We start from the raw sequence: 25,658 nt of genomic DNA, 5'->3' as shown, positions 1-25,658 counted from the left end.
CCCCGGCTCCTTTCTTCTCCCCTCAGCACTCACATCCAAGCAGCAACCAGCTTATCCGGATTCTGCCCAGAAATCCAGGGTCCCCATGCATTGCACAGATGGTTAAGGATAGAGAGCCAGCACACTCCACGCGGGTGGTGCTGCATCTCCAGGGCAGCAAAGGTCAGCTCCAGTTCTTGGGTGAATGAAAGGCTACACGATAGAGGCACACATCTCACAAACCCAGAGGAACTCTGCCTCACCCTACCCATGCGGGGCTCAAAGTATTATTAAAAAGAATGGGGGAATGGGTGTTAAATATCTAGACACCAAAGTCTGCAGAGAGGAAATATCCTGCCTTATATCAAATGTGTAGACCAAGTCTCCTTAAGTGCACATTTATGCCTTGGCACACATTGTTTGCTTGCTTACTCTGAGCACCCTTGTTCGCTCAGAGTGAACACAGGGGCTGTTCACACTCTATGGCCTCCTCATCTCATCCCTTCAGCTCACTGGCCAGTACCAATATACAAGCTTGAGGACTGCCCCGGGTAACTCTCTTCCCAGCTTGACTGAGCCCTGAGAGCCCTCTTCTCTGTGCTTCCCCTTTAGAAGCCTCCATTCCATCCGCCCTGATCCCCCTCACATTGCCAGATGCTGTACCATCACACCACCACCTCATAACACAACCTCACGTATTCCTGCCAAAATCTTAGAGCTCTCCAAATTACACACTCATTCTAGAATGTTTAAGTATTTCATGGCCAACTTTTTGCTTTAAAAATCAAAAATTGGCAGGAAATGACAATATCCAGTAATACCACAACATAAGCACTATCTCTAGAGGAAGGAATAAGACATCATCTAATACTGTTATCAAATTTTCAACTCCCTAAACTCTATAATCCTTTCCGTAAGGGATGGATTGTATTGCAGAATATCGTTTGGCTTTTTTTTCTGTGACTGGCTAGAAAAGTAAGTTCTCTTCCTAGAAGTCCAGTTTATTCTTAAAGGGTCCACCAGATGGTCTCATAGGTCAGGCCTGAAGAAGAAAGCATCTCTTCAAACACGACAGATTGCTTTGGTTTTCTCAGGAAAGCAGGAGGTAAGGACATCTTATAAATGGAGAAGGACCTGGATGAACCCAGTGGAGGTCAGTGTTTAAGAATCCAATTGAAAGCCCAAAAGAAGAATTTAAGGACTGCTGGCCACCACAGGAAGTCCTGTACTGGACACACAGCGTGAATTATACGAGTTCCCATTCATCCATTCATTCAACGTTTTATGTGCCAGGCATTGTGTAAACTTGATCCCTGCCCGGATCTAACTGCCAGTAATTTATTAGAAGGTTTTGTGTAAATGCTAGACTTCCCAGGGAGTGGTTACATTATTGCAAGTACTTGGTTACTTTGTTCAGGGTTTTGCTAAGAATTGTGCTTAAGATCATGTGCACATCTTTGGATGATGAGACATCCTCCCATTTATATCACAGAAAAGGGCTCCTTTTAAAGTGTTGTTATTTTATATTAAAAGCAGGAGACAATTCTAGCTTCTTGAGGTTTCTATTTCTGACAGAAGATATTTTCACAAATACATTTTCTCTGCTCTACAGCAAACAAGTGTGTTTAAAGCAGACATAGTATTACTTTAACCATTGTTTCTTTAAAAGAAAAGTAATCAGCTTACCTCTTTTTCCCTCTATACTCCCCCATGAAAAAGAAAATTAACTGCTCCAAATCTATCTGCTCTAAAAATAGCTTATGTATAGCGCTAAAATACATGGATAAATAGGTTTAGCTTATGTGTAGGAAGCTTCAGATGTGTTACTAATTTTCACTATTTACTTGGAAAAAATAATTAATAATAAATGGAGGAGTGAGGAAAAACCCATTTGAAATCACTTCTGCCCTCTGGGTGTGTCCAGTAGGGAAGGTTTACTGCTCAGTATGAAAATTGACTTTCTGGCTGATACTTTGCTAAAGTCAGGCAGTTCCTGCCTGCTACATAAAAGTTAATTTCCTGTTCCATTTTTCCTGAGGCATCTGTGCACTTTGGCTAAATTAATGCTAGATTTTCCACTAGGAAAGAAGCAGGCTTAGGGCTGAAACTATTGGAATGCTATTATACTTCCTATCACTTGTTAAAGAAACAGTGAAACTCAACTGTGACAGGGCCAATTTGGACTCCTAGTGGCATTTTCAAAAATAACTGTATAACCTGTTATTGTATAACTGTATAATCTGTATAGCACACTATACTGTAAGTTTTTAAGAAAAAAAAGGAGTATTCCTGGTACTCACAGTTATGCTGTATATATGCACTCTTCTCCCTCAAGAGGCACCAAGTGCAATGAGAATATTTTCATGGCATTATTCTTTGGGACGTGTTAAATTAATTGAACAAGTAGGCCTGGAGACTGAGGTGGCTCTAATGCCAGTGGTCTATATACGCAAATCAAAGTGGAGGTTTTGAAACTGACACTTAAGGACAACCAATCACAAGCAGCAAAGGAGGCTTTAAGCTGTGGCCAATCGATAATTTCCTTGCTCTGCTTCCTTCCACCTTTTCTGCGTAAAAGTCTCTCCCTGGGCTCGTGCCCTCGGAGCGTTCCTAGCCACTTCGGGTTTGCTGCTGCCCAATTGGAATCGACTGTTGCTCAAATAAAGTCTTAAAATTTCCAATGTGCCTCAGTTTATCTTTTAACAAATGTGATAATGTTTAGTCGCCTGCCTTTTATAATCTCAATGTTTTCCAAAGCATTCTGCCTAATTCGTGCCTAATTTGATCCCATATCATCCCTGTAACAGGCATTTCCAGCCACATGCCGCAGCCCATGAACATGAACCCCAAAGGGTCACTTGTCCATGGTCACTCAACTTTTCAGCACTGGTTCCAGGTCCCCATCTGTGTGTGTTCTCTTTTGCCTGGAGACTGTGAGTGGGGCACAGCAGGCTCTGCCTCAGATACACAGACCTTTAACAGGTGGTTCAGGAGGTTTCCAGAAGTCTACACCACCAGCCCGACACCATCCACTTTTTCTTATTGCAAAACCGACGAGAAACACCAGGATCCTGGTGCAATATTACTATTTAAATAAATTCTCCTTTCTTCCCATAGATTAGTCATTGTCATCAGGCTTTTCCCCTTGCCTGACTCTCCCATCCTGAATTGGCCACTCTTCCCCAGATGTCTCTCTTAGTCATAGTCAGAATGGCAGCAGATACCGGGTTCTTTTTGTCAAGATCAGCTGTGAGGTATGTTATAAGATATTGGCTATAAAAAGAATTAAAATATCAAAATTTGTAATAATTTACACTTTATAAATCAGGGAACACCTGCTGCATGCCCACTACTTGCAGGCAAACACTTTCTTGAGTGGGAGAAGGAGGAAGTATTGTGCCCAGCCCTGGAAAACCAGTGGAATGTGCCTGCATTTGACTGCACTGAGAGTGTCAAAAAGAAAAGTGACAGACTGTTAGTATAGGACACACCGCTTTAAACATCTGCCTAAGCAAAATATAACGAAGAAAGCACATAGGCTGAGGATCAAAAATATGTACTCTATGTGCATTATTGAAACAAATATAAGCCATTTAAAGTGCTTGTTTTTGTGGTCAGAGCTTAAACCCAGCTTCTCAGGGGCAAGAAGGACACCAAAATTTATTGAACACCAACTCTAGTCAGTCACCATGCTTACTGTTTTCAAACACATATTCAGTTTTCACAAGTAAGGCTTAATTAGCTTCATTTTTCCAACGAGAAAATTGAGAGTTTAGAAATCTAGGTAAAATTTGTCTATGTGCTATAGCTAGTAAATGACACATCTGGAATTTGAACCAATGTGTAAGAAAGCCCATGTTTGTTCCACAACATTCTGATGCTCTATTAGACTGCTTATTCCATATACTAAACAGGTTTGGGGTTAGAAGCCTTGCTGGGGATAGTCAGGTCTGTTCTCCCCATCAATATGCAGAGTCTCAGAGCCTCCCCATTAAAGAGTTATCCTGATTGGGTTGCAGTACAAGCAAACTGGTGGGGGGTTCTATTCAGAGTCCCCAAGTAAGGATTAGTGAAACCAAATGCAGTTCTATTTCAGAACACGTTGATAGGACCCATTCTGCACTTTCAAATTCATGTGCTCTTCTTAATTATTACTTTGGTTCATCTGTTAAGTACCCATAGCCTCTATTAGTGAATTTAATTGAAAGTTGAATAAATTTTTTTTCATTAAGATCCTTATATATAACCAAGACTCAATCAATGCATCTTCTATCATTATATTCCTTTTTTAACCCTGTGCCTGATAACCAAGATATTTTGGTTTGCATTTGGAACAAGTCTTTGTAAAGTAGAAAGGTTGACAAAGGACTTTTACCTTGCAGATTTCCAACTTTGGTATAGTTTCTGTTAGAGAACGTAAATCCTATTTTAGAACATGAGCTCATCCTTTTAGTGAGAATGGCTCCGTAGAAAAAATATCCAATGGAAACCAAACAGAAAAGTAAAACCAAAACATTCTTTTCACCCCAAAGGCCACAGACTCCAAGTTGATAATAGGAAGCACTTTTTATAATGTCAGTGTATCCAGTGGTTTCCATTTCAGAGGGTTTATCTTATGAGAGTTTCCAATTCCATTAGAACAAGAAACAGAATTGCTTACAGAGAGAAAGAGGCAGAGGCTATTGCCACTGCTGTGCAAAAAAAAACCAAGAGAGAATGACACCTATAAACTGATTAATTCCTTGATTCAAAGGAAATGTAACATAACTTGCTTAAATATGAGCTTCATTAAGACTTCATTAAAGTTTGTCTAATGTAAGCAAATTCGAATTTGTATAAAATTCTCTCAGTATGAACAATTTTTCATCCATGTGCATATTTCATTGTAAAAATTTAACATAGCTCTAATCAACTATCTCAGAGAGAGATTGGTTCAAGATGGCGGAGTAGAAGGATGAATGCTCGCCTCTTATTGTAAGAGCACCGGAATCACAATTAACTGCTAAACAATTGTCGACAGGAAGACACTGGAACTCACCAAAAAAGATACCCCACATCCAAAGACAAAGGAGAAGCCGCAATGAGACAGTAGGAGGGACACAATCACAATAAAATCAAATCCCATAACCACTGGGTGGGTGACTCACAAACTGGAGAACATTTATACTACAGAAGTCCACCTACTGGAGTGAAGGTTCTGAGCCCCACATCAGGCTTCCCAACCTGTGGGTCCAGCAATGGGAGCAGGAATTCCCAGAGAATCGGACTTTGAAGGCTAGCAGTATTTGATTGCAGGACTTAGACAGGACTGAGGGAAACAGAGACTGCACAAAATAGTGTGTGAATCAGGACCAAGGGGAAAGGAGCAGTGACCTCATAGGAGACTGAACCAGACCTACTTGCTAGTGTTGGAGGGTCTCCTGCAGTGGCAGAGGGTGGCTGTGGCTCACTGCGGGACAAAGACACTGGCAGCAGAAGTTCCAGGAAGTACTCCTTGGCATGAGTGCTCCCGGAGTCTGCCATTAGCCATACCAAAGACACAGTAGCCTCCGGTGCTGGGTCACCTCAGGCCAAACAACCAACAGGGAGGGAACTCAGCCCCACCCATCAGCAGAGAAGGGGATTAAAGTTTTACTGAGCTCTGCCAACCAGAGCAACACCCAGCTCTACCCACCAGCAGTCCCTCCCATCAGGAAACTTGCACAAGCTTCTTACATAGCCTTATCCACCAGAGGGCAGACAGCAGAAGCAAGAAGAACTACAAGCCTGCAGCCTGTGGAACAAAAACCACATTCACAGAAAGATACACAAAATGAAAAGGCAGAGGACTACATACCAGATGAAGGAACAAGATAAAACCCCAGAAAAACAATTAAATGAAGTGGAGATAGGCAATCTTCCAGAAAAAGAATTCAGAATAATGATAGTGAGGATGATCCAGGACCTCGGAAAAAGAATAGAGGCAAAGATTGAGAAGATGCAAGAAAGGTTTAACAAAGACCTAGAAGAATTAAAGAACAAATAAACAGAGATGAACAATACAATAACTGAAATGAAAAATACACTAGACAGAATCAACAGCAGAATAACTGAAGCAGAAGAACAGATAAGTGACCTGGAAGACAGAATGGTGGAATTCACTGCCACGGAACAGAATAAGAAAAAAGAATGCAAAGAAATGAAGACAGCCTAAAAGACCTCTGGGACACCATTAAACACACCAACATTCACATTATAGGGGTCCCAGAAGGAGAAGAGAGAGAGAAAGGACACAAGAAAATATTTGAAGAGATTATAGTCAAAAACTTCCCTAACATGGTAAAGGAAATAGCCACCCAAGTCCAGGAAGCGCAGAGAGTCCCAGGCAGGAAAAACCCAAGGAGAAACACGCCGAGACACATAGTAATCAAAGTGGCAAAAATTAAAGACAAAGAAAAATTATCAAAAGCAATAAGGGAAAAACAAGAAATAACACACATGAGAACTCCCATAAGATTAAAAGCTGATTTCTCAGCAGAAACTCGACAAGCCAGAAGGGAGTGGCATGATATACTTAAAGTGATGAAAGGGAAGAACGTACAACCAAGATTACTCTACCCTGCCAGGATCTCATTCAGATTTGATGGAGAAATCAAAAGCTTTACAGACAAGCAAAAGCTAAGAGAATTCAGCACCACCAAACCAGCTCTACAACAGATGCTAAGGGAACTTCTCTAAGTGGGAAACACACGAGAAGAAAAGGACCTACAAAAACAAACCCAAAACAATTAAGAAAATGGTAATAGGAACATACATACTGATAATTACCTTAAATGTGAATGGATTAAATGCTCCAACCAAAAGACACAGGCTTGCTGAATGGATACAAAAACAAGACCCATATATATGCTGTCTACAAGAGACCCACTTTAGACCTAGGGACACATACAGACTGAAAGTGAGGGGATGGAAAAAGATATTCCATGCAAATGGAAATCAAAAGAAATCTAGAGTAGCAATACTCATATCAGATAAAATAGACTTTAAAATAAAGAATGTTACAAGAGACAAGGCAGGACACTACATAATGATCAAGGGATCAATCCAAGAAGAAGATATAACAATTATAAATATATATGCACCCAATATAGGAGCACCTCAATAAATAAGGCAACTGCTAACAGTTATAAAAGAGGAAATCGACAGTAACACAATAATAGTGGGGGGACTTTAACACCTCACTTACACCAATGGACAGGTCATCCAAAATGAAAATAAATAAGGAAACAGAAGCTTTAAATGACACAATAGACCAGATAGATTTACCTGATATTTATAGGACATTCCATCCAAAACCAGCAGATTACACTTTCTTCTCAAGTGCACACAGAACATTCTCCAGGATAGATCACATCTTGGGTCACAAATCAAGCCTCAGTAAATTTAAGAAAATTGAAATCATATCAAGCATCATTTCTGACCACAACGCTATGAGATTAGAAATGAATCACAGGGAAAAAAAGGAAAAAACACAAACACATGGAGGCTAAACAATACGTTACTAAAAAACCAAGAGATCACTGAAGAAATCAAAGAGGAAATCAAAAAATACCTCGAGACAAATGACAATGAAAACATGACGATCCAAAACCTATGGGATGCAGCAAAAGCAGTTCTAAGAGGGAAGTTTATAGCTATACAGGCCTACCTCAAGAAACAAGAAAAATCTCAAATAAACAATCTAACCTTACACCTAAAGGAACTAGAGAAAGAAGAACAAACAAAACCCAAAGTTAGTAGAAGGAAAGAAATCATAAAGATCAGAGCAGAAATAAATGAAATAGAAACAAAGAAAACAAGAGCAAAAGTCACTAAAACTAAAAGCTGGTTCTTTGAGAAGATAAACAAAATTGATAAACCTTTAGCCAGACTCATCAAGAAAAAGAGGGAGAGGACTCAAATCAATGATATTAGAAATGAAAAAGGAGAAGTTATAACGGACACCGCAGAAATACAAAGCATCCTAAGAGACTACTACAAGCAACTCTATGCCAATAAAAGGGACAACCGGGAAGAAATGGACAAATTCTTAGACAGGTATAACCTTCCAAACCTGAACCAGGAAGAAATAGAAAATATGAACAGAGCAATCACAAGTAATGAAATTGAAACTGGGATTAAAAATCTTCCAACAAACAAAAGCCCAGGTCCAGATGGCTTCACAGGTGAATTCTATCAAACATTTAGAGAAGAACTAACACCCAACCTTCTCAAAATCTTCCAAAAAATTGCAGAGGAAGAAACACTCCCAAACTCATTCAATGAGGCCACCATAACCCTGATACCAAAACCAGACAAAGATACTACAAAAAAAGAAAATTACAGACCAATATCACTGATGAATATAGATGCAAAAATCCTCAACAGAATACTAGCAAACAGAATCCAACAACACACTAAAAGGATCATACACCATGATCAAGTGGGAGTTATCCCAGGGATGCAAGGATTCTTCAAAATACGCAAATCAATCAATGTGATACACCATATTAACAAATTGAAGAATAAAAACCATATGGCCATCTTAATAGAGGCAGAAAAAGCTTTTGACAAAATTCAACACCCATTTACGATAAAAACTCTCCAGAAACTGGGCATAGAGGGAAACTACCTCAACATAATAAAGGCCATATATGACAAACCCACAGCCAACATTGTCCTCAATGGTGAAAAACTGAAACCATTTCCACTAAGATCAGGAACAAGACAAGGTTGCCCACTCTCACCATTATTATTCAACATAGTTTTGGAAGTGTTAGCCACAGCAATCAGAGAAGACAAAGAAATAAAAAGAATCCAAATCGGAAAAGAAGAAGTAAAGCTGTCACTATTTGCAGATGACATGATACTATACATAGAGAATCCTCAAGATGCCACCAGAAAACTACTAGAGCTAATCAATGAATCTGGTAAAGTTTCAGGATACAAAATTAATGTACAGAAATCTCTTGCATTCTTAGACACTAACAACGAAAGATCAGAAAGAGAAATTAAGAAAACAATCCCATTCACCATTGCAACAAAAAGAATAAAACACCTAGGAATAAACCTACCTAAGGAGGTAAAAGATCTGTACTCAGAAAACCGTAAGACACTGATGAAAGAAATCAAAAATGACACAAACAGATGGAGAGATATACCATGTTCTTCGACTGGAAGAACCAACATTTTGAAAATGACTCTACTACCCAAAGCAAACTACAGATTCAATGCAATCCCCATCAAATTACCAATGGCATTTTTTATAGAACTAGAACAAAAAATCTTAAAATTTGTATGGAGACACAAAAGACCCCAAATAGCCAAAGCAATCTTGAGGGAAGAAAACGGAGCTGGAGGAATTAGACTCCCTGACTTCAGACTATACTACAAAGCTACAGTAATCAAGACAATATGGTACTGGCACAAAAACAGAAATATAGATCAATGGAACAGGATAGAAAGCCCAGAGATAAACCCACGCACCTATGGTCAACTAATCTATGACAAAGGAGGCAAGGATATACAATGGAAAAAAGACAGTCTCTTCAATAAGGGGTGTTGGGAAAACTGGACAGCTTCATTTAAAAGAATGAAATTAGAACACTCCTTAACACCATACACAAAAATAAACTCAAAATGGATTAAAGACCTAAATGTAAGACCGGACACTATAAAACTGTTAGAGGCAAACACAGGAAGAACACTCTTTGACATAAATCAAGCAAGATCTTTTTGACCCACCTCCTAGAGTAATGGAAATAAAAACAAAAATCAACAAATGGGACCTAATGAAACTTAAAAGCTTTTGCACAGCAAAGGAAACCATAAACAAGACGAAAAGAGAACCCTCAGAATGGGAGAAAATATTTGCAAACAAATCAACGGACAAAGGATTAATCTCCAAAATATATAAACAGCTCATGCAGCTCAATATTAAAAAAACAACCAACCCAATCAAAAAATGAGCAGAAAACCTAACTAGATATTTCTCCAAAGAAGACATACGGATGGCCAAGAGGCACATGAAAAGCTGCTCAACATCACTAATTATTAGAGAAATGCAAATCAGAACTACAGTGAGGTATCCCCTCACACCAGTTAGAATGAACATCATCAGAAAATCTACAAACAACAAATGTTGGAGAGGGTGTGGAGAAAAGGGAATCTTCTCGCACTGTTGGTGGGAATGTAAATTGATACAGCCACTATGGAGGTTCCTTAAAAAATTAAAAATAGAATTACCATATGACCTAGCAATCCCACTACTGGGCATATACCCTGAGAAAACCATAATTCAAAAGACACATGCACCCCAATGTTCATTGCAGCACTATTTACAATAGCCAGGACATAGAAGCAACTTAAGTGTCCATCGACAGATGAATGGATAAAGAAGATGTGGTACATATATACAATGGAATATTACTCAGCCATAAAAAGGAATGAAATTGGGTCATTTGTAGAGACGTGGATGGACCTAGAGACTGTCATACAGAGTGAAGTAAGTCAGAAAGAGAAAAACAAATATCGTATATTAACACATATACGTGGAATCTAGAAAAATGGTACAGATGAACTAGTTTTCAAGGCAGAAATAGCAACACACGTATAGAGAGCAAACGTATGGACACCAAGTGGGGAAAGCGGGGTGGGGGGCTGGTGGTGGGATGAATTGGGAGATTGGTATTGACATACATATACTAATATGTATAAAATAGATAACTAATAAGAAAACCATCAAAAAATAAAATATATGCAAGTAGATTAATAAAAACAAACAAAAAAACTATCTCAGAGAAATCCACAAGCATTAAATGCTCATCATTTAATGAGCAAACAATTCTAGGAAAATCACATAAGTGTTAGTATGCTGACAACATCTCCTGAGAGCCTCCTATACATAGACCTCTGTGTTTAGATGCCATCAGCACTATTTTAGAATAATTACATCCAAATCTGGTTAAAATATAAAAACATGTAAAAGGAAAACCTCAATTTTTGGCAGAATCTGTTAAAAAAATGGAAATTGCTTGAGACAAAGAGGGGTTAAATGATGGTGACAGAGAAGCCAAGAGGGATGGGAAGTATTTAGTGAGGCATATAGGTTAGGAGAGGATTTTTTTGTTTTGTAATTTATGGTAGATACTTGAGGATGTTTATTTAGAGGAGAAGAATCCCAAAGAGACAAATGAGCTGAAGAGAAGAAGAGAGATATATAATAACTGATGAAGCAAATTCAATGTAGCAAAATGCAAGATCGTTACACTAGGCAAAAGTGCAAGAAATGGTACAGGAAGGACTTGGAGGAATATTGGTACAGGGAAAAGACGGAGTGGAGGACCTAAGAGTTCAGTGAAGGGAAAAAGAGAGAGGGAAGGAGTTCCTCTCATCTCCCGGCCTCTGCTTTAAAGAGGACTGTCTCTGACCCTTAAACTCATGATTCATTTATTTATTCATTCATTGACTAGATATTTATTCAGTGCTCATTAGATGTCAGATACTGTTTTGGCACTGGGGATGTAGCAATAAACCAGTCAAATAAAGTCCTTGCTGTTAAGGAGCTTATATTCTATGTAGGGAGACAGATAGTAAACAAATAGATAAATATTTATTCAGGGTCAAAAATCTTAACCTCTTTCCCCTACTCTACACCCACCTCATCTCTCCACATCCTCAGCTATAACATGCGGACAGTGCTAGCATCGTAAACTTAAAAAAAAAAAAAAATTCAGCCCAAACTGAAGACCTTGCTTAGAGATGAGCAGGCCTTACTCTGAGTGACATGTCATCCTCCCTAGGTTTTCTCTTGGTTCTAAAGGCTCATTTTACTGTGAAAAGGCAATAGCTTAGAGGCTGGAGAACAGGGAGAGAAACTCAATGTATCTTTCCTCTCAGACTCTCCTTACCCACGTACTTATGTTCAGTGCAGCAATAACTCATTGCTCACCTACTTTGGGAAGGCCAAATGTTAGGGTCTATAGAAACTACAGAGGTGGGTAAATCCCCAAAGAGATTAAATAATAATTATCCTGATAGTTAATACTAACTGAGCACTTCCTACCCGCCAGACACTTCAAGTGCTTCACATGATTTCTCTCATTTAAGCTTCATGGTAGCCTTGTAAGATGATAATATATGCATTTGCAGGTGAGGAAACAAAATCCTGAAGAGGTCAAGAAAGGTTCCCAAGGTAGCAAGGTAACAAGTGCTATTGATTTGACTTGAGAGCTCATGTGCTGAACCATTCTGCCTCCCCAATTTTATTAGTTTCCCAGGGCTGCCATTACAGAGTACCACACACTGAGTGGCTTAAAGCAACAGAAATGTATTGTCTCACAATTCTGGAGGCTAGAAGCCAGAAATCAAGGTGTCAGCAGTGCCACGCTACCCTTGAAACCTGTAGAGGAATCCCTCCTGGCCTCTTCTGAGCGTCTGGTGGTTTGCTGGCAAGCTTTGGGATTCCTTGGCTTGCAGCCGTACCACTCCCATCTCTAAAACAGCATCTCAACTGGTCCGCCTGCCTTCAATTCAATCCCCTCCAGTCCATTCTGCAATGTGCATTCTGGAGTGTTCTCTCTATTCGTGCCACATTTTGCTTTTCATTCTTTGGGGGTTCCCTGTTGCCTTCAGGACAGAAACTAGACTCCTTATCATGCCCACATTTCCGACATCTAGATCCTGCTGAACTCTCTACTTCATCTATTTGCCTTCTTGCTCTGCTTCCCTCAACACATTACACACACACACACACACACACACACACACAGACAGACACACAAATGCTCGTTAATTTCTTCTTTGCAAATGCGGTGTTTTCTGCTTGTAATACTCTTTTCTTTCTCTACCCTTTCTAGTTCCTTCTCATCTTTCAAAATGTTGTCTTAAAGTTATGGATTCCCTAACATTCTATTTATTTACTTGTCTGTCTCACAGTGCTGTATATTTCTGTATCACCAGTACCTGACACAGTGTCTGGTAAGTATAAATTGTTCAACAAATATTTACTAAATAAATGAAGAAAATGAATGAATGAATGAAAGGGATGAGAAGGAGAAAAGGTAAAGATGAAGGAAGGGTTTTTTTTTCAGTGGGAGAGGAGAGTTCTCAGTGAGATAGTTACAAATATTTCATTTAAAGAAAGTGATGCTATTTCCCAAGAGTAGGAACATATTTAGAAATTCTCCGTGGATTTTAGAAAGCAAAATTAGCACAACTACTGGATCAGACACTAGATCACCCTGCCCTACCCCTCCAAAGGGCATTACTCATGCCATTGTTGTGATCATAAAGCTATGGACACTTTTCACCACCGTGCCCACCAGAGACCTGGACGCTCCTATGCACATTACAGATTGAAAGGAGGGTCCACCCCGCTTTTACCTGGCAGCACTGCACCCACCGAGGCCCTGGCTCCCCCATGGCCACCCAGAGAGTGCACGCAACACTACTTAGAGGTAGCATGGGACCAATTCTAACCAATGAAAGACGGAAGAAAGAGAAAGCCAGGTGAGAGATAACTTATTTGTCCTTCTTGCCCTTTTCCCCCCGGTGCCTGTTCTGAGATGCAGTAGTTTAATACAGCCTCTCTGGAAATGTCTCCCAATAATTCACCCATTTGTGTTTGCTCTCCTTCTTTCCTTATTTCCCCCTCTCATATTCCTGGGATTGCACCAACCAATAAAATATTATCATCTAAGTGTTTGCCATAGGTTCTGTTTCTGGAAAACCTAGGCTAAACAAGTAATTTTTAGAATTTTCAAATGTTAAATATATTATGCATTATTAGAAACAGAAACAGATTAAATAAAAAGTATTTGTAGTGAAAACATTCACTTATCTGCATTGGTGTATGGTTGGACAGTGGGAGAGTAGTTGTAAGGAACTGTCACTGAAAATAGTCAAGAAGAAATGGAAAACAAAGAGTCAAAGAACAAAGAAATAGTCTCCTTGTGGAACATCAACAAGAGATAATCAGAAACACATGGCTATGGTGAGTACAAATATACTCCCCAAAGAGCTAAGTTTCCATTAAAGGAGGATTTACCAAGGAAATTTTCTTCCATTGTGTCTGTTTATAATTTAAGGTGCTTCCTATGTTATGGAATATTGAAATGTTAGATTCTAGGAAAATAAATAAATCTATTGTGTGACCTACTTCAGTGAAGATAACTGAAATTGTCTTCAGTTTATATATTAAGTTGAAGTAATTTTAAGACACAGCACAAGCAACTAATACTGGGAGAAAACCCAGAAGAAATGACAAAAGTACATCTGCTTAGCAAGGCTCTTTGTAAAGCTCAAATGGAAAAAAGAATTAAAATTTGGCCAGAGGAGGGAGGGCACTTCCTCACTATGGAAAGTTGGCATATACCATACCATGATCTCAATCTGTGCTGAAAACAGTTTTAGACATTGAACCAGATCCCAATTACAAAGGTGTAAAGAGCAGTCACTTACCTTTAAATATTTGCTACTACAGAACGCTCTCGTTACTTGGCTGGTAAAGCACAAAAGGTCCTCTCTTAGAAACAACTACAACCAAAACAACTGGGAAATACTTATTGCTTATTCATGAAAGTACGAAAACTATGATTCGAGAAATACTCTATGAGTATACTTCGGTTTCAGAATGTTTATCCCTGCAGATACTACAGCATTCACTGAAATCGTTTTTCAAATGTCCTCAAGTGGATTCGTTAAGATTTTTTTTCCTTTTTTAGATTTATAAACTCAGACCCAACTTACACTTCCTGAAGGGGCAATTAAAGTTGAAATGTACTGCTTTTTAAGCACTTTCTTATTTCCTAGTGTTTCTTTAGGTTTGAATATCTGAAGAGGATCCTAGTTTTTCCCAGAGAACAGCACATACATGTACACACATTTTTTGCATAAAATGCTTGGGTTTGGTAGACATCTTATACATCCAAATACTTTCTGGAATCCATGAACCTTAGGTCAAAACCAGCTGGTTTAGGTAACTTTAAAAATCACCTAAAGATGGATGGATACAAGTAAGGGAAAGCGCTAGTAAAATGAATATTTTGGTTTGCCAATAAAAGTAATAACAAAACCCAAAATTTATAGATAGAAACAATGCATCTTCTATAAAATGCCTAAAAAGCTATATTTTAGGTCTTGAGGAAAATCTAGGTAGCATCTTATCAGTTATCTTTTTAATGAACTTCTTAAGTAGCTGTTTTTGAGAAGGATCTATGTATGTACTCCAAACACATTTCTTTCTTCACTTTAGCTGTCTGAAAGAATATTTAATCTTCAAAAAGGGATTATTATTTGATTCTTTTCTGGAACATATATTACAAGGAGAACTAATTTATATTGGATTTTAACTAACTTCCACATGATACTTTCTGTCTAATAAAAACTGGCTCTAAACCAAAGGCTGGCCCAAGTTAAGCTGAAAATAGAGGTACGTAGCAAATGTTTGGAAATTCAGTTTTCATATCCACTGAGCTTCTGAACTATAATTGTGACTTCAGAATCTTGCTTACAGTTAAAATATTTAAGACTGTGGAAAAAAATCATCATGTGTTAGGCATTTTTTGTGAAGAACATTCTAGAGTGAATGTTTTACACGAGCAGCCAATAAGTTTCAGATGGTTTATAAGTGGCAGGAGGTCCAAAGCTGAAATGGAATTTTCTGTGACAGCCTACAAATAACAGTTAACATATGCCTAAGTTACAGGCAAAAACAGGAGTCACCGTAAAGTCAAGTAGTGAGTAAGAAAGGCCGTAAGTTAATGAATAAAAACCTTTTTGTCCAAAGTTCTTAGCAAAAATTTTAGGTACTTAAAGAGCAAAACTGTCTCAAATATTTTTAAAGAAATTATACTTATTGGAAACAAACAAGAAGTGACTTTCAAAGTCATAGTTTACACCCATCATAAATTTGATGTATTAAAAATGTAGATAAGAGTTCAGTTAATGCTGGTATAAATTAACAAAAAATACAAATTCTTCAATTAATTTAATATTTGATTCACACTTGCTGTTGAAGTTTCATCTCGATGTGTTTCTAGTGATATTATCTGCTTTTTTGTCCTATTTCTTGGTCAAGGTATTTCTTGACATTGTTGATAAAGTAAGTCACTCAATCACCCAAAAGTCTTCACATTTTCTTTGTTCAAACCTGATATTATCTCGTATTTCAGTAAGTTCTTACAGCTGTGGTTTCACAAATTGTTATCAGAGCTTTGAATTTACTTTTATCTAGAGCATCTTCCCTGCAGTAGGAACCAGATGGATGTACCATGTATGTCATAATGTGGCCTGCCTAAACATCTTTGAGTGTCATCATACCTATCTTACCTAGCTCAAAGGGTTATGAGTCTGAAATGAAATACATAAAAGAATTTTTAAAACAAGTTGGTGTGGTGTTAGCAATAATGGTAGCAGTAAGTGTTGGTATTCAACAAGAAATTCTGCTCCAAACACTAACCGTGATCATAGGACCTACCTAAATCTACTGTAGTTATAAGATAGTACTTACAGATTCCTAAATTATCTTGCTACACTATTGCTGTAGCATAGAAATCAGTGGTTTTGCTATCATGAATATCTGTGTGTGTTTTTCTGTTTCTTTTCTAGACTGGATTATTTTAAAGGTCTTCATTTCACTAACAGGCATGAACAGAGTGGTATATTAAAATAGAAATTCTGTGTATTTACTTGTGTTTTGTGTTTTTCCAACACTTGACAAGTAAGATTAGTAAAGTTAATTAGAATAGTATAAGTATAGAATAATCTGTATTTTTCTAATTCTATAAGCAATAAAATGCAGTGTCAATTCTTTTGAAGAAGCCTATTATACTATTTTTTAAATGCTTCAAAAAAAATAAATATATTGCTTTAGAAATGTGACAAATAGACTTAACCCATTATAAAATGTAATTTTGCAGTAACTTCAAGTCTGGAATGGTCTGACCACTCATACTGACTGCCTTGAGGAAAGAGACACTCAACGTTTACCAAATTTTATGAATATTTGATTTTTGTTCCTGAACTGTAAATCTTCAGATCTCTCAGAATCCCAGTATTTTAGAAAGAATTCACATCATTCCCATCTCCTCCAAACTGTCTATTTCATTTAGCTGAAATGAGGCGAAATTCTGAGAGGTAAAATAACGACCAGGACTCTCTGGAAGTAAATGTAAGAAGTTTAAGCTAACATGTGTTTCACTGTCATAAGGTCACTGTCTGGGCTGTGTATACTCTGGATCCTTTTCAGACCTCATGGAAGTTAATTTTAGTCTGACAGAAGGGACAGAGAGAGGCAGACTGCTATCTTTGCAGAAAATGTCAAGGTTAAGCTTATGACCGCCTTACCTTTCTGACTTCCTGTGCCTTATCGGAGAGAAGTAAGCACTGCTTGTCCAGGGAGAATCCTTCCTTGCATCTGCTTGCCTGGGTTTCGGTGGGTGTGTTTGGGGCAGCCTCAGGGACAGCCGCTGTGAGCTTCCTTGCTCCCCGGAATGTCAGGGTCTGGTAGAAGAGACAGATTGCCACCACCAAGCCCACCAAGAAGGGCCGGGGGCAAAATCGCCGACGACAAAGGAACACTGGACGACAGACCATGACCAGTTCAGCTTCACTTGGCCCCCGTCCACGTTGCCGGAAAAGTCATAGCAGCTATTTTTTGTCAGCATGAAAAACACAAATCTGTCTTCTTTTTCCACAACTTAAATCAAATCAAGATAGCTCCATCCCCACTTAAGAACTTTCCGAAGTATCCTGCCAAAGAATCATCGGTCCCAAAAGTCTGAGGCGGTTAATAAGAGCCCTTCCATGGATGACAGTAAAAAGTGGTTGGCCTCGGTTAAAAAAAGACATCAAAATAATAATAGTTGTAACTAATAACCTGAGCGTACCCCAGGCTGTCAAACTGTTGCTTCCGGTAATGCCTTATTTTTCACAACATCCTTAAGCTCACAGTAAAAGCTTCACAGGAAAAGAGAAACAACAGCAAAGTAAATCTGGAGTCTAAAAACAGCACCGGAGAACGCAATAGGTTTAAAGCAAAGTGCCTGTTGCACAGCTGGAGGCGGGCCAGCTTGCCTTAACAGTTCCTCATTTTTCCTCCGGTTTTAAAGCTGTCCTGCTTTCAGCCTTTCATGTTTCTTAACTGCTTCCCTTCATTCCGTTTTAAACTGCCACTTTCCTGTAAGCCTTCACGGCTTTTAACAGAAAAAGGGAATACAGGGTCTGAAGGGACATGGTTACCATCCGCAGGGTTTGGCTTGTATTTGTTCCATTCCGTTTCAAGTTCAAAGTTCTACGTACTTACTCAGTTTTCATCCTTTTAGCCAGAAAAAAAAATAGTTTCCATGATCCCCTAATGGATTGCTGATCAAAACCACTCGGAAGGAAACACCCAGTCGTATGACTCCAATTCATCTCCCACCCACGGACACACTCACGCAGGCACACGGAGCCACACGCGCGCGCCGGCCGCACTCGCGGAGGGGAGCGGGGAGCAGGGCGCCGGGCGCCGGGCGCGGGGCCCTCGGGCAGCGCAGCCACTGTCCGACGAGGGGGCGGGGCTAAGGCCCGGGCTCTTCGGTCCTCGGGGGCGGCCGGAGCGCGCTGTTAGCCCGGGATCAGAAAGGGTGGGCTTCCCCAGACTGGAAACAACATTTCTCATTTCCCCTGAAATGTGACTGTCCACCCAGAGCTGCAGAATTTTAAATACATATTTGATATCTGAGCCTTTCTGTATTTTTTTTTTTTTTTCTAATACAGCATTGGAAAAACAAATAGCCCTTCGTCAGTTGATGTCAAAGGTCGAGGGGAAGACTAAAGCAGGCTCGGTGAGAGAATTGGGAGGATCTTCACTCGAAGGAATTACAGTCACTCTTATGGGGATAAGAACATGAAAGTCTGTTGTATGCACTGATTCCACTGGAAATGATCTTTTTCTGCTCAGTACCTAACTCATATCCCATTATTGCTCCTTTCCTGGACTACGGCTGAGTCTTTCAAAGGCTAATTGCCTGACACTTCACTCCCATAATGAGTGGACTGTAGCAGACGTTGGTATAACTTTTGGCCATCAGAAAGGGGTACGCGGCACGCTTTGTCCAGAAGTCAACTCAATCTAATGCTATACAGACTGCCACAAGGAGCCCCTAACAGGGCAAGTCTGCAAACGCCAGCCACTTTTGCTGAGTCAGCTGAGGGAATGCCTTGGAGAAAGGCAATCTGTCCAGTGCATGTTGCTCACCTCCCCCAGCCTTTGCTTTGCGATCTCTGGACACCCAGGACTGGCTCAGGCTCATAGCAGATATTCTTCCAAGGCTCTTCTAAATAGGTTTTGTGACCTGTTTCTGACCCAAACTCGTTCTTGTGGGCTGAGGTTCTCCTGTGAGGCCACACCTCTAAAGTGATCCCATCCCTTAGGCACGCGCCTGTCAGTCACTTGTATTTTGTGAGACGGAGCGCCCCCTAGGGGTGCTCGCTATTATAGATCCAGAGACAAAAGGTCATCTACGCTTCTCACTTGTAAGAAACTACTTTAACACCTTAACAGATTAATTAAAGCTTTAGAGAATAAGCATTCACACTAAAGCTAGATTTATCCCGAACCCTTGCATATATCCCCTCCAGTTTTTTAAAAATATTTTTTATTTATAGATTCAGAGTCCTCAATCCCATGACAAGTGAAGTATTGATAGCAGGGGAAAATGAAGTGGCATTTGACTTTTAGAAGCCAAGAGAGTTTTAAGAGGAAATGGTTAAACAGTAGTGTTGGAAGATATAGTTACAACGTAATTTGAGAGATAATAGGAATTGGAGATCTCTAAACTGGAATTGTCCTTGTGTTGGTGTGATCTGAGGCGAGACGAAGTTCTTTACTAGGTGAAAAGGAATGAACACGCATTTCTATTAAGGCAAAAAGTCTGAAGACTGAGAGTCTTAGGAACCTGAAGGGTTATTTTTATGCATTATTAAATTGAAAACATAAACCAGATGCTAAAATCATATTGTCTTTGATCTGGCAGAAGTGAAAGACAACAGCATAGTTAATTTTATAGCTACACTTCAAGTAACAGGAATCAGAAAGAAGATGGCAAATTAGTGTTCTAGAAATGATACTGGCAGGTTGAAGAACCCAGTGGGAAGATGGTAAATAAACGACTATCTGCAGAAGTGAGAAAAGGGATAGAGTGGGAAGTTGGAAAGAAGAGGCGGGAAATAAGATACGAATAGACTAAGGCAGTCCATAGACAACATCTGACGTTAGAGTTAGCCCCATCTGGGTTTAGAATCATGGCACTGCCTCTTATCACATGGTTTTAAACAAGTGATTTGTGAAATGAGGATACTAATAATGCTTCCTTTGAAGTGTTGTTGGCATGACTAGATGAAATAATGTATACGATAAGCGTTCTGTGCACATGTGTTGGAAAAATGCATGCTGAATGCATGTCTGTTATGTTTTCAATCCTGTGACTGAGCTCAGTCTGGTTTGGTGCCAGACATATGAACAGATAATTATCAAATATCGGGCCTCTTGGAGAAGCCCCCAAAGCAAACATGAGCACTTAGTATTAGTTCTCTTTCCTTTATTCTTTGAGGTGATGGTGGGGGGCCGATGCTGGTTTGGGAGAATGAGAGCAAGAAAGGGATGGGAGTGACCAGAAGGTGGAGACTACAAGTGGGAGGTATTTATGCCCTAGTTGTAAGGCAGGGTGAAGTAGGAGCATGTGTTAGAGTCTGGAGGTGTCAGATCAGGGAACAGTGAAGACAGAGAGTAAGTTGGTTCAGTGGGAGGAGTAGGAGGGTAACACACAGTAGAATTATATGAAACTGTGGATTCTGGCAGTGTTTCAGGCTGAATGTTTTTGTGCATATAATTTCATAAAGTACCTCTTTCCCTAAATCACTTCAGTATTCAAGGGCCTGTATTTAGGTGGCATCAACCTGGGACAATAGAGTGGCAGGTCTTTTAGAATCCTACAGTTCAAGGTTGGACAAAACACAACAATCTTCCTCTTCAAACCTCTCTAACACAAAATATACTCTTCCATCACACTTATGTTCTGTTTCGGTTTTGATATGAAGTGGGGGTGAAAGGAGAGGTTGAATTTAATAATTGTTGTTTGAAAAGGTATTTTTAAAAATTATTTTATTTTTTAAACTAGAGAAATAAAGCTATCTCTAATAGAGAATATTCCAGTATCCTCTCAGGAACTTTGGGAAAGTATTTATCTCTTTGAGTGTCACTTTCCTCATAAAATAGGGGCTTCAGTGATCACTAGATAATCTCACAGGTCACCTGAGGCTCCAAAGTTATGCTTGTAGGGATGCATTTTTGACATGGATTTCCTCTCTGTTGCAACCTGGTAAGAAGAGGAAATCTTCAGATTCTGGGCCCACTTGGTTTCCTGCAGGGGAAAGCCTTTTTCTTTCAAGAAAGCTCCTGACCACAGGGATGTAAAATTCAGTTGTAGATACTAGTGGTGATGTCATGAGCTAAGTCCTGGCGGTGCTGTCAGTCACACCTGGGCACTCACCTTCCAGTACCTCTTCCCTAGAGAGTCTGAATGACCTCCTCCCAGCTCCTACCACCTCTCTTCTAATAATGACTATGGAAATTTCCCCATAAGCTCTGAACATACAGGAAACTTTTAAATCACGAATTACATGTTGAATCTTTACTATGGAAAAACATCATCCCAGGCAATGTGGAAAACTGAAGACATATAACAAATACCATAAATGACTAAAATATGATAAACACAATGATGAATTGGTCAGGATAGGATAACTTCTGTAACAAATAACTTTGAAATCTCAGAGACTTGATACAATAAAATCTCGTTTTGCACTCCTGTAATTTTTCAGTGTTTGTCAGTTTCCATTAAGACATTTAGTACCCAAGGTCCTTCCACCTGGTGACTTTCCATACTCTAGAATCTTGGACACCCACGGGGATCCTCTGAATCCTACTAGCAGATGAGAAATGAGAAAGGCAAGGAGAATTATGTGAGAGGTCTTTTGGAACTAAGCTTCAAATTGGCATATATCCTTCAGTCCACATTCTACTGGTCAGAGCTCAATCATATGGGCCCACCTAATTGAAATTGAGATGGAAAATGAGGTTTAGCTACATGCCCAAGAGGAAAAGGAAAAGAGGCTGATAAACATAGCATTCCCAACCACAACTAAGATGCAGATAAGTCAAGTGCCATGGAGAATTGTAATTGGGAGTTCACATCTTTTGAGAAGTGATAAGGAAAGCTTCAGGAAAGTGGCAGTTTCTCAACTGGGCCCTGAAAAGTCACAAATATTTCAGCTGCTGCAGGTTTTATGTCTTAGTGGGAGATGACTAAGGATAGAACTGAGAGTTCGGTCCTGATCAAGGATGGCTCTAATTTGTAAGTTAAAGGGTTTATTTAGCCATCTGTAGATAGGAATCCAAAAAGTTTCTTCCCCACATGATTTATTAATGAAGATATTATGATAACTGTCAGACTAGGAAGGCCATTATCTTCATTTATCTGAGAATACTGTCATATTACCACTATCTTTAGTTGTAAACTCACAAAGCAAAACCTCTTTTGTTTTTTAGGTAGAATAAGGACAACCACATGGGTAAAGCTTATGTGGTTACTCTCAATGGTGCAAAATATATGCAAGATTGAAAAGTCTGTGTGCAAGGTCAGATTCTTGCCTTAGGGCCCACACTGTCTTTGTGGAGGAAAATGCTGCACTAGTGGAAGGTATGTGCATATACACCTGATCATGTGTTATCCCACAAAGCCTTGCAAACACAGAGCGCTAATTCATGCGTCCTTTCACTTGTCTTTAGAACTTTACACCTCCCACTCATTATAATGAAAAACCAAAAGTTCCGTCTACAGTTAGGCTCATGTCTTGTTCTTGATATGCTGGAGGAGTATGAAGAGAAATCCTAAAACAGTGTTGCAATTTTTCTGCAATTTCTAATGCAATCAACATTTAAACTTGCTTAATTTCCTTTTAACGCAATTCCGTTGCCTCTCTCCTAAACATTATGTGGAGTCACTTTTTGTACAAATCTATGGATTTCAATTTAAGACCACTGAAACTTTATGGGGTTTTAGTGCAATAAAAAAAAAACAAACGCATATATGTGGAATGTAGAAAAATGGTACAGATGAACCAGTTTGCAAGGCAGAAATAGAGACACAGATGTAGAGAACAAACATATGGACACCAAGGGGGGAAAGTGGGGGGGTGGTGGTGGTTAGATGTATTGGGAGATTGGGATTGATATGTATACACTAATATGTATAAAATAAGTGACTAATACGAACCTGCTATATAAAAAATAAAATAAAATAAGATTGAAAAAAAAAAAAGAAAAAAAAACAAAAAAAAACAAAAAAAACAAAAAACGATTTCCCCCTTCCTTTGTAGCGGTTCTAAAACCACTCTAGGCTGCTGAATGGTGAGCTCAGGATTTGCAGAGGTCTGGGAATTGCATTAAAGGGTAGAAGGGACTTCCCTCAGGCACAGCATTTGTTCAATTTACACATGGAAATAAAATACCACAGTGAAAATCTTCATTTTTCTACTATCTTTTTCTTGTTTGATGTCTGCTTGAACAGATACATTCTATAGTCTCTAAATTTCTAGATGAACAAAACAGTCCAGGTAGACTAAATCCTCCAGACTAAATGCTTATCATTTTTTAAAAAATATTTTATTTATTTGGTTGCACCGGGTCTTAGTTGCGGCAGGTGGGCTCCTAAGTTGCGTCTCCAGGGCTCTTTGGTTACGGCTCACTGGCTCCTCAGTTGCAGCATACAAACTCTTAGTTGCGGCATGCATGTGGGATCTAGTTCCCTGACCAGGGATCGAACCCAGGCCCCCTGCATTGGGAGCACGGAGTCTTACCCACTGCACCACCAAGGAAGTCCCTAAATGCTTATCATTTTAAATTGTCCACTAGACCAGTGTTTCTGAGCATATAAATCTCCTGGAGAGTCCGTATGAGAACACTTGGTGCTGCCTTTCTGAAATGGGACGTACACTCACCAGCTCTCCATAGTTCTTGACCAGTCACTCTACTTATTTTTCACAACTTTCTCTCTTCATAAGCATTTTGAATTTGCTTGCACCAGTCCCCAAAATTACTTTTATCATATTCCGTGCTGTATTCTAGTTACTAGTGTACTTGTATCTCTTTACAGTATAAACTGCTTTCTGACAGAAACTATGTTACTCACCTCCCTATTCTTGCAGTATCTGTGTCTTCTCGCAAGTGATTGAAAAATTCCCATTTGTAGAGGTCTATACATCATAAATTCAAATATTTTTCCCTATTATTGCCATTTTTCCCACAAGAAATATTTCACATCTTGTTAACATTTAACCCAGTGCGGGTAATTTTGTTCCCCAGAGGGCATTTGGCATTGTCTAGAGACTTTTCTGGTTGTCACAACTTGTGGGTCCAGGAGGGATGCTAATGACATCTCGTGTGTAGATGCCAGGAATGCTGCTAAACACCCCACAATGCACACGACAGCACCACCACAACAAAGAATCACCTGGCAGAAAATGTCAATAGGGCAACTGAAGTTTAACCAAAGGAAGAGTTTGTTGCACAATTCTTACATGTGGGTGCCAAAGATGGTCTGTTACTTAATTTAGAATAGTGAGTCCCTGAGCAGCTTGTGGCAATGACAGAATTAGCTTCACTGGGATTTTAACCATTTCTTGAATGCGTAATCATACTGCTCCCCCAAGCAAATGCAACTTGGGCATATAATTTCCTTTAAGCCTTCCAAATTTGCTTTTAAGGTTCGCATCCTCTACACAGGTAGAATGGTAAATATTTAAACCAATGAATTATACATCTCCAATGTTCTACTATTTTGAGATGTAAACTTACACCTTGGCATGGAGCCAGAATTCCTAAATTTTTATCAATTAATATATAAAACTTGAACTAATTCAATTTGTTATATCATAGTATCAAATTATGTTCTTTACCTTAATTAGAAATTTCATTCCTCTTCTCTGTAGATTGACAATATAATATTCCTTGGAAACCATAATACATTGAAAGAAATTTTCTCAAGATAGCCACATAATTTAGCTTGTTTTCTTTTAAAAAAATGTAATAACAGTTCAATCATCCATTTTTATTTTCAGAACATAAAAAGTATTTTGAAATTTTCCCAGCATTAAATTTTCTCCCTGAAAGACTGATGTGTGTGATGGGGGATGGGAAGGGGTAGGTATGGTCTTATCACTCCAATGAAGACTGGCATTCATTTAGGCAATCTGAGTGGCTAAGAAGGAAACGTTCTTTGACACAGTATGGTTCTTTGGTTACATGTATACTACATAAAGTCAAAAGACTACTTCTATATTTAAATCATATGCTAATATATGAGCTTATTTTTTCGTTTTGTTTTGTCTTCAACAGATAAGGGGACTCGCTCAAACATTCATAAGTGGCAACCATTGGAAAAGTGAAAAATCTTTTGGCACGCTTGGGAAACCCATGAAAAAAATTATCCTTATAATCAATGCCTCAAACTATTCAAGAAAACAATTACTTGTCATATTGAAGATAAATATATAAATGCTTCAAGGATACAAATAAAAAATTGATAAATTCTAATGGGACATACTGGGGAGGTCACGTT

General features: G+C 39.0%; 1 protein-coding gene across 10 annotated transcripts in view; it reads right to left on the bottom strand.

Annotated features, from left to right (window-relative positions):
- CPED1 (cadherin like and PC-esterase domain containing 1) overlaps positions 1–19,212 on the bottom strand; it is a 303,529-nt gene extending 284,317 nt beyond the window's left edge. For 3 of the 10 annotated variants that reach the window (XM_082400010.1, XM_082400009.1, XM_082400002.1), the window contains exon 1: positions 17,344–19,212. In XM_082400010.1, coding sequence (XP_082256136.1) covers positions 17,344–17,592 — 249 coding nt within the window. In that variant the 5' untranslated portion in view covers positions 17,593–19,212. Of the gene's footprint in view, positions 1–14,457; positions 14,494–17,343 lie in introns of those variants that run through there. The other 7 variants (XM_082400005.1, XM_082400006.1, XM_082400001.1 and 4 more) reach the window with 5 other exon arrangements.
- Between the last annotated feature and the right edge of the window lie 6,446 nt (positions 19,213–25,658).

This window comes from Balaenoptera borealis, assembly GCF_965194805.1.
Source record: "Balaenoptera borealis genome assembly, chromosome: 7".
In the NCBI taxonomy this organism is placed as follows: Eukaryota; Metazoa; Chordata; class Mammalia; order Artiodactyla; family Balaenopteridae; genus Balaenoptera; species Balaenoptera borealis.
This window is presented reverse-complemented; position numbering and strand designations above follow the sequence as displayed.